The sequence below is a fragment of the Notolepis coatsorum genome (assembly GCF_963971535.1).
Source record: "Notolepis coatsorum genome assembly, chromosome: 17".
NCBI lineage: Eukaryota > Metazoa > Chordata > Actinopteri > Aulopiformes > Paralepididae > Notolepis > Notolepis coatsorum.
In genome coordinates, this window is record NC_140181.1 from 1,784,201 (window position 1) to 1,794,115 (window position 9,915).

Here is a 9,915-nt window from a genome sequence, read left to right on the forward strand (position 1 = left end):
CCAGTATCTATAGGCTGAACGCAGTACCTAATGGCCAGTAGATGGAGCTATAGGCTGAACGCAGTACCTAATGGCCAGTAGATGGCGCTAGGCTGAACGCAGTACCTAATGGCCAGTAGATGGAGCTATAGGCTGAACACAGTACCTAATGGCCAGTAGATGGCGCTAGGCTGAACGCAGTACCTAATGGCCAGTAGATGGCGCTATAGGCTGAACACAGTATCTAATGGCCAGTAGATGGCTGCAGTACCTAATGGCCAGTAGATGGCGCTAGGCTGAACGCAGTACCTAATGGCCAGTAGATGGCGCTAGGCTGAACACAGTACCTAATGGCCAGTAGATGGCGCTAGGCTGAACACAGTACCTAATGGCCAGTAGATGGCGCTAGGCTGAACACAGTACCTAATGGCCAGTAGATGGCGCTAGCCTTCATAATATTTGCATGGTAATGTGTTCACCATGAGATCTCTTCACCTACAGGTTTCATTAACCCTTTCCTCTCCCCCTCGCAGCTACTGCAACTGTGAAGAGTTTGCAGCAGACGCCCAGCTGGTGTTCAACAACTGTGTGCTGTTCAACGAGGATACGTCCGAGGTGGGCGCGGCCGGGCACGCCATGAGGCGCTTCTTCCAGAGCCGCTGGGTGGAGTTCTATGAGAACAAGGACAAATAGGAACCTGTAAGCCCCCCTCCCCCTCCCTGAGAGCGGGGCCCTAGACTGTTGGCTCCTCCCCTCAAAGTTACTCTTCATAACTACTAAGACTGTCTGGAGACTCCTCCGGCCCTCTGTATTCTTATATGTATAGGTATATATGTATAGATTTGGTTATTTTGTCTGTTATGGTTTCCTCTGTTTGCCTCACCTTTTTAAAACAAACCCTATCGGCTTGAACTTCTCCCCCTTTCCCTGTTGTCACGGAGAGGGAGGGTGAGCTCTCCTCCTCCCCCTGCCTCAGTACCCAGCGTCTCCACGGGACTCTCCTGTCGTCACGTCATAACCCTCTGATCCAGACCTGCCCGGGGGGGGGGCGTGGACGAACACGTTACTGTGGCCTTAGCGCCGCCCCCTGGACCTTCTCCGCCCTGCGACCACAACATGGATCAAAACTCTTCCCAGACTTCCGGCTTGGGCCCCTTTACCTGTTGAATGGAAATGTAATGTAATGTGGTCTTATGCCTAGAAGTAATTTTTGCTCAATATATTTTTTATTATATATTCTATATATATATATAAAGATTACAATTAGCTGGGATTATTTAATAGCAATAGCTTGTAGTGACAGTGTACAGACTACATAATAGAGATGTCTAGACCATTATATGAAAAAGGCCAGATAAAATGAACGGAACATGAACCTCCACTTTTAAGTCCTTTGCACGCACTCACAAACACACTCACACAAACACACTCACACACACACTCACACAAACACACTCACACACGCACTCACAAACACTCACACAAACACACTCACACACACACACTCACAAACACACTCACACAAACACACTCACACACACACTCACAAACACACACTCACAAACACACTCAAACACACTCACAAACACGCACTCACAAACACACACTCACAAACACACTCAAACACACTCACACACGCACTCACAAACACGCACTCACAAACACACTCACACACGCACTCACAAACACACACACACAGACACACATACAATATGTCACCCCCCCTTCCCTCTGCTGCTGTGTGAACACACTGGTTTCTGTTTAGTGCATCTTATCAGTCTGGGTTCATACACATACATTCACAGCGGGTCTGGTAGTTTTAGCTAGCTAGTAGCTACACTGATTGGGTCTTGTAGTTAGCTAGCTAGTAGCTACACTGATTGGGTCTTGTAGTTAGCTAGCTAGTAGCTACTCTGATCGGGTCTTGTAGTTAGCTAGCTAGTAGCTACTCTGATCGGGTCTTGTAGTTAGCTAGCTAGTAGCTACACTGATTGGGTCTTGTAGTTAGCTAGCTAGTAGCTACTCTGATCGGGTCTTGTAGTTAGCTAGCTAGTAGCTACACTGATTGGGTCTTGTAGTTAGCTAGCTAGTAGCTACACTGATTGGGTCTTGTAGTTAGCTAGCTAGTAGCTACACTGATTGGGTCTTGTAGTTAGCTAGCTAGTAGCTACACTGATTGGGTCTTGTAGTTAGCTAGCTAGTAGCTACTCTGATCGGGTCTTGTAGTTAGCTAGCTAGTAGCTACTCTGATTGGGTCTTGTAGTTAGCTAGCTAGTAGCTACACTGATTGGGTCTTGTAGTTAGCTAGCTAGTAGCTACTCTGATTGGGTCTTGTAGTTAGCTAGCTAGTAGCTACACTGATTGGGTCTTGTAGTTAGCTAGCTAGTAGCTACTCTGATCGGGTCTTGTAGTTAGCTAGCTAGTAGCTACTCTGATTGGGTCTTGTAGTTAGCTAGCTAGTAGCTACTCTGATTGGGTCTTGTAGTTAGCTAGCTAGTAGCTACACTGATTGGGTCTTGTAGTTAGCTAGCTAGTAGCTACACTGATTGGGTCTTGTAGTTAGCTAGCTAGTAGCTACTCTGATTGGGTCTTGTAGTTAGCTAGCTAGTAGCTACACTGATTGGGTCTTGTAGTTAGCTAGCTAGTAGCTACTCTGATTGGGTCTTGTAGTTAGCTAGCTAGTAGCTACTCTGATTGGGTCTTGTAGTTAGCTAGCTAGTAGCTACACTGATTGGGTCTTGTAGTTAGCTAGCTAGTAGCTACTCTGATTGGGTCTTGTAGTTAGCTAGCTAGTAGCTACACTGATTGGGTCTTGTAGTTAGCTAGCTAGTAGCTACACTGATTGGGTCTTGTAGTTAGCTAGCTAGTAGCTACTCTGATTGGGTCTTGTAGTTAGCTAGCTAGTAGCTACTCTGATTGGGTCTTGTAGTTAGCTAGCTAGTAGCTACACTGATTGGGTCTTGTAGTTAGCTAGCTAGTAGCTACACTGATTGGGTCTTGTAGTTAGCTAGCTAGTAGCTACTCTGATTGGGTCTTGTAGTTAGCTAGCTAGTAGCTACTCTGATTGGGTCTTGTAGTTAGCTAGCTAGTAGCTACACTGATTGGGTCTTGTAGTTAGCTAGCTAGTAGCTACACTGATTGGGTCTTGTAGTTAGCTAGCTAGTAGCTACTCTGATTGGGTCTTGTAGTTAGCTAGCTAGTAGCTACACTGATTGGGTCTTGTAGTTAGCTAGCTAGTAGCTACACTGATTGGGTCTTATAGTTAGCTAGCTAGTAGCTACACTGATTGGGTCTTGTAGTTAGCTAGCTAGTAGCTACACTATGATCGGGTCTTGTAGTTAGCTAGCTAGTAGCTACACTATGATCGGGTCTTGTAGTTAGCTAGCTAGTAGCTACACTATGATTGGGTCTTGTAGTTAGCTAGCTAGTAGCTACACTATGATCGGTTCTGGTCGTTTTTAGCTACCTAGCTAGTAGCTACACTAGAATCGGGTGACGTGTCATTGACCATGCGAATAAGGACTGAAATGCTACCACCATTTTAACCTCTCTTAATTTGTTATAATTTACAGAGCTTCTATGATGTTAGTTATACTATTGTCTGTAAAAGAATATCAAGTCGGTGGGCTATTTCCTCATGAGTACCTGATGAGATGTGCTATCGGCTTCACGCAAAGACTTTCAGTCAGCTAAACGTTTTTTAAGTCCTTTTTAAAAGGAATTTGCCAATGTTGCTCATCGGTTCTCAGTTTGACAGCGACTAGTCTTAACTAGTTAAAAAACGAATGATTGAAGGTGGTTATGTCATAAAGACAATTCTCTGCTAGTTTTTTAGACTTGGATCTTGCAAAAGGCCCCCATATATTTAATTACACAAGTGTCATAATTCTGCGTGTTTCACATTCCTTTTTTATGTTTTGTTTTTTTGCGTGGCATGGTTGGTGTGTTATGAAGGCGACAGGACGACTTTCCGCAAACTGAGTTTTATTTAAGCTAGTTTCTTACACTGAACTCCAATCGGCCGATAGAAAATATACATTTTGATGTTCCTCGTTACACTAAAGGGACAAACTGTTTTTAAAAAAACAAACAAAAAAAGAGAAAAAGATGAAAAAAGACGTTAAAATAAAAACCAAACGTGGTGTTAAGTAAATTTTTAATAATGTACAGTTTTTGTGACTTTAAATTTGTTCCTTTCTATATTTTTAGGACCAATGTATCATTTTTAAGAGGAGGTATTACAAGACTGTTGTATCGAGGTGATGTAACGCGCGTGCATCTGTAGAATGTACTGTGAGTTGAATAAAAACCACATCTAGTAGACTCCTCTTTGTCCACATGCACTGTTTATCCTTCTGTTTAACCTGTTTATCCTTCTGTTTAACCTGTTTATCCTTCTGGTTTCACCTGTTCATCCTTCTATTTAACCTGTTTATCCTTCTGGTTTCACCTGTTTATCCATCTGGTTTCACCTGTTCATCCTTCTGGTTTCACCTGTTTATCCTTCTGGTTTCACCTGTTTATCCTTCTGTTTAACCTGTTCATCCTTCTGTTTAACCTGTTCATCCTTCTGTTTCACCTGTTCATCCTTCTGGTTTAACCTGTTCATCCTTCTGTTTCACCTGTTCATCCTTCTGTTTCACCTGTTCATCCTTCTGGTTTAACCTGTTTATCCTTCTGTTTCACCTGTTTATCCTTCTGTTTAACCTGTTCATCCTTCTGTTTAACCTGTTCATCCTTCTGTTTCACCTGTTTATCCTTCTGTTTCACCTGTTCATCCTTCTGGTTTCACCTGTTTATCCTTCTGGTTTCACCTGTTTATCCTTCTGTTTCACCTGTTTATCCTTCTGTTTCACCTGTTTATCCTTCTGGTTTCACCTGTTTATCCTTCTGGTTTCACCTGTTTATCCTTCTGGTTTAACCTGTTTATCCTTCTGTTTCACCTGTTTATCCTTCTGGTTTCACCTGTTCATCCTTCTGTTTCACCTGTTCATCCTTCTGTTTCACCTGTTCATCCTTCTGTTTAACCTGTTTATCCTTCTGTTTAACCTGTTTATCCTTCTGTTTAACCTGTTTATCCTTCTGTTTAACCTGTTTATCCTTCTGGTTTCACCTGTTCATCCTTCTATTTAACCTGTTTATCCTTCTGGTTTCACCTGTTTATCCGTCTGGTTTCACCTGTTCATCCTTCTGTTTAACCTGTTTATCCTTCTGTTTCACCTGTTTATCCTTCTGTTTAACCTGTTTATCCTTCTGTTTCACCTGTTTATCCTTCTGGTTTCACCTGTTCATCCTTCTGGTTTCACCTGTTTATCCTTCTGTTTCACCTGTTTATCCTTCTGGTTTCACCTGTTCATCCTTCTGTTTAACCTGTTCATCCTTCTGGTTTCACCTGTTTATCCTTCTGTTTCACCTGTTCATCCTTCTGGTTTCACCTGTTTATCCTTCTGTTTCACCTGTTCATCCTTCTGTTTAACCTGTTTATCCTTCTGTTTCACCTGTTTATCCTTCTGGTTTCACCTGTTCATCCTTCTGTTTAGCCTGTTTATCCTTCTGGTTTCACCTGTTTATCCTTCTGTTTCACCTGTTCATCCTTCTGGTTTCACCTGTTCATCCTTCTGGTTTCACCTGTTTATCCTTCTGTTTCACCTGTTTATCCTTCTGTTTAACCTGTTTATCCTTCTGGTTTAACCTGTTCATCCTTCTGTTTAACCTGTTCATCCTTCTGTTTCACCTGTTCATCCTTCTGTTTAACCTGTTCATCCTTCTGTTTCACCTGTTCATCCTTCTGTTTCACCTGTTTATCCTTCTGTTTCACCTGTTTATCCTTCTGGTTTCACCTGTTCATCCTTCTGTTTAACCTGTTCATCCTTCTGTTTAACCTGTTTATCCTTCTGTTTAACCTGTTCATCCTTCTGTTTCACCTGTTCATCCTTCTGTTTCACCTGTTCATCCTTCTGTTTAACCTGTTTATCCTTCTGTTTAACCTGTTTATCCTTCTGGTTTAACCTGTTTATCCTTCTGTTTCACCTGTTCATCCTTCTGTTTAACCTGTTTATCCTTCTGTTTAACCTGTTCATCCTTCTGGTTTCACCTGTTTATCCTTCTGTTTCACCTGTTCATCCTTCTGTTTAACCTGTTTATCCTTCTGTTTCACCTGTTTATCCTTCTGTTTCACCTGTTCATCCTTCTGTTTAACCTGTTTATCCTTCTGGTTTCACCTGTTCATCCTTCTGTTTCACCTGTTCATCCTTCTGTTTAACCTGTTTATCCTTCTGTTTCACCTGTTCATCCTTCTGTTTAACCTGTTCATCCTTCTGTTTAACCTGTTTATCCTTCTGTTTCACCTGTTCATCCTTCTGTTTAACCTGTTCATCCTTCTGGTTTCACCTGTTTATCCTTCTGTTTTCACCTGTTTATCCTTCTGGTTTCACCTGTTTATCCTTCTGTTTAACCTGTTTATCCTTCTGTTTAACCTGTTCATCCTTCTGGTTTCACCTGTTTATCCTTCTGGTTTCACCTGTTCATCCTTCTGTTTCACCTGTTCATCCTTCTGGTTTCACCTGTTCATCCTTCTATTTAACCTGTTTATCCTTCTGTTTCACCTGTTCATCCTTCTGTTTCACCTGTTCATCCTTCTGGTTTCACCTGTTTATCCTTCTGTTTCACCTGTTCATCCTTCTGTTTCACCTGTTCATCCTTCTGTTTCACCTGTTCATCCTTCTGTTTCACCTGTTTATCCTTCTGGTTTCACCTGTTTATCCTTCTGTTTCACCTGTTTATCCTTCTGTTTAACCTGTTTATCCTTCTGTTTAACCTGTTCATCCTTCTGTTTAACCTGTTCATCCTTCTGTTTCACCTGTTTATCCTTCTGTTTAACCTGTTTATCCTTCTGTTTAACCTGTTCATCCTTCTGTTTAACCTGTTCATCCTTCTGTTTCACCTGTTCATCCTTCTGTTTAACCTGTTTATCCTTCTGTTTAACCTGTTTATCCTTCTGTTTAACCTGTTTATCCTTCTGGTTTCACCTGTTTATCCTTCTGTTTCACCTGTTCATCCTTCTGGTTTCACCTGTTCATCCTTCTGTTTCACCTGTTTATCCTTCTGTTTAACCTGTTTATCCTTCTGGTTTCACCTGTTCATCCTTCTGTTTCACCTGTTCATCCTTCTGTTTCACCTGTTTATCCTTCTGTTTAACCTGTTCATCCTTCTGGTTTCACCTGTTTATCCTTCTGTTTTCACCTGTTTATCCTTCTGTTTCACCTGTTCATCCTTCTGGTTTCACCTGTTTATCCTTCTGTTTCACCTGTTTATCCTTCTGGTTTCACCTGTTTATCCTTCTGTTTAACCTGTTTATCCTTCTGTTTCACCTGTTTATCCTTCTGTTTCACCTGTTTATCCTTCTGTTTCACCTGTTTATCCTTCTGTTTAACCTGTTCATCCTTCTGTTTAACCTGTTCATCCTTCTGGTTTCACCTGTTTATCCTTCTGTTTCACCTGTTCATCCTTCTGTTTAACCTGTTCATCCTTCTGGTTTCACCTGTTTATCCTTCTGTTTCACCTGTTCATCCTTCTGGTTTCACCTGTTTATCCTTCTGTTTAACCTGTTCATCCGTCTGGTTTCACCTGTTCATCCTTCTGTTTCACCTGTTTATCCGTCTGGTTCACCTGTTTATCCTTCTATTTAACCTGTTCATCCTTCTGTTTCACCTGTTTCAACTGTTTATCCTTCTGTTTCACCTGTTCATCCTTCTGTTTCACCTGTTCATCCTTCTGTTTCACCTGTTTCAACTGTTTATCCTTCTGTTTCACCTGTTCATCCTTCTGTTTCACCTGTTTATCCTTCTGTTTCACCTGTTTATCCTTCTGTTTCACCTGTTCATCCTTCTGTTTCACCTGTTCATCCTTCTGTTTCACCTGTTCATCCTTCTGGTTTAACCTGTTCATCCTTCTGTTTCACCTGTTCATCCTTCTGGTTTAACCTGTTTATCCTTCTGTTTCACCTGTTTATCCTTCTGTTTAACCTGTTCATCCTTCTGTTTAACCTGTTCATCCTTCTGTTTCACCTGTTTATCCTTCTGGTTTAACCTGTTCATCCTTCTGTTTCACCTGTTTATCCTTCTGGTTTCACCTGTTCATCCTTCTGTTTCACCTGTTCATCCTTCTGTTTCACCTGTTCATCCTTCTGTTTAACCTGTTTATCCTTCTGTTTAACCTGTTTATCCTTCTGGTTTCACCTGTTTATCCTTCTGTTTCACCTGTTTATCCTTCTGGTTTAACCTGTTCATCCTTCTGTTTAACCTGTTCATCCTTCTGTTTCACCTGTTCATCCTTCTGTTTAACCTGTTCATCCTTCTGGTTTCACCTGTTCATCCTTCTGTTTCACCTGTTCATCCTTCTGTTTCACCTGTTTATCCTTCTGTTTCACCTGTTTATCCTTCTGGTTTCACCTGTTCATCCTTCTGTTTAACCTGTTTATCCTTCTGTTTAACCTGTTCATCCTTCTGTTTCACCTGTTCATCCTTCTGTTTAACCTGTTTATCCTTCTGTTTAACCTGTTTATCCTTCTGGTTTCACCTGTTCATCCTTCTGTTTAACCTGTTCATCCTTCTGTTTAACCTGTTCATCCTTCTGTTTAACCTGTTTATCCTTCTGTTTCACCTGTTCATCCTTCTGTTTAACCTGTTCATCCGTCTGGTTTCACCTGTTTATCCTTCTGTTTCACCTGTTTATCCTTCTGTTTCACCTGTTCATCCTTCTGTTTCACCTGTTTATCCTTCTGTTTAACCTGTTTATCCTTCTGTTTCACCTGTTCATCCTTCTGTTTCACCTGTTTATCCTTCTGTTTCACCTGTTTATCCTTCTATTTAACCTGTTCATCCTTCTGTTTAACCTGTTTATCCTTCTGTTTCACCTGTTCATCCTTCTGTTTCACCTGTTTATCCTTCTGTTTAACCTGTTTATCCTTCTGGTTTCACCTGTTCATCCTTCTGTTTCACCTGTTTATCCTTCTGTTTCACCTGTTTATCCTTCTGTTTAACCTGTTTATCCTTCTGGTTTCACCTGTTCATCCTTCTGTTTCACCTGTTTATCCTTCTGTTTCACCTGTTTATCCTTCTATTTAACCTGTTCATCCTTCTGTTTAACCTGTTTATCCTTCTGGTTTCACCTGTTTATCCGTCTGGTTTCACCTGTTCATCCTTCTGTTTCACCTGTTCATCCTTCTGGTTTCACCTGTTTATCCTTCTGTTTCACCTGTTCATCCTTCTGTTTCACCTGTTTATCCTTCTGTTTCACCTGTTTATCCTTCTGTTTCACCTGTTCATCCTTCTGGTTTCACCTGTTCATCCTTCTGGTTTCACCTGTTTATCCTTCTGGTTTCACCTGTTCATCCTTCTGTTTCACCTGTTCATCCTTCTGTTTCACCTGTTTCAACTGTTTATCCTTCTGTTTCACCTGTTCATCCTTCTGTTTCACCTGTTCATCCTTCTGTTTCACCTGTTTCAACTGTTTATCCTTCTGTTTAACCTGTTCATCCTTCTGTTTCACCTGTTCATCCTTCTGTTTAACCTGTTTATCCTTCTGTTTAACCTGTTTATCCTTCTGTTTCACCTGTTTATCCTTCTGTTTAACCTGTTTATCCTTCTGTTTCACCTGTTCATCCTTCTGGTTTCACCTGTTTATCCTTCTGGTTTCACCTGTTTATCCTTCTGTTTCACCTGTTTATCCTTCTGTTTCACCTGTTTATCCTTCTGTTTTCACCTGTTTATCCTTCTGTTTCACCTGTTCATCCTTCTGTTTCACCTGTTCATCCTTCTGTTTAACCTGTTTATCCTTCTGGTTTCACCTGTTCATCCTTCTGTTTAGCCTGTTTATCCTTCTGTTTCACCTGTTTATCCTTCTGTTTAACCTGTTTATCCTTCTGTTTAACCTGTT

The 9,915-nt window shown here is 41.4% G+C and overlaps 1 protein-coding gene across 3 annotated transcripts in view; it reads left to right on the forward strand.

The window, feature by feature from the left end:
* baz2a (bromodomain adjacent to zinc finger domain, 2A) overlaps positions 1-1,860 on the forward strand; it is a 93,749-nt gene extending 91,889 nt beyond the window's left edge. For all 3 annotated transcript variants that reach the window (XM_084332823.1, XM_084332825.1, XM_084332824.1), the window contains one exon: positions 513-1,860. In XM_084332823.1, coding sequence (XP_084188949.1) covers positions 513-672 — 160 coding nt within the window. In that variant the 3' untranslated portion in view covers positions 673-1,860. The remainder of the gene's footprint in view (positions 1-512) is intronic.
* Positions 1,861-9,915: the final 8,055 nt, after the last annotated feature.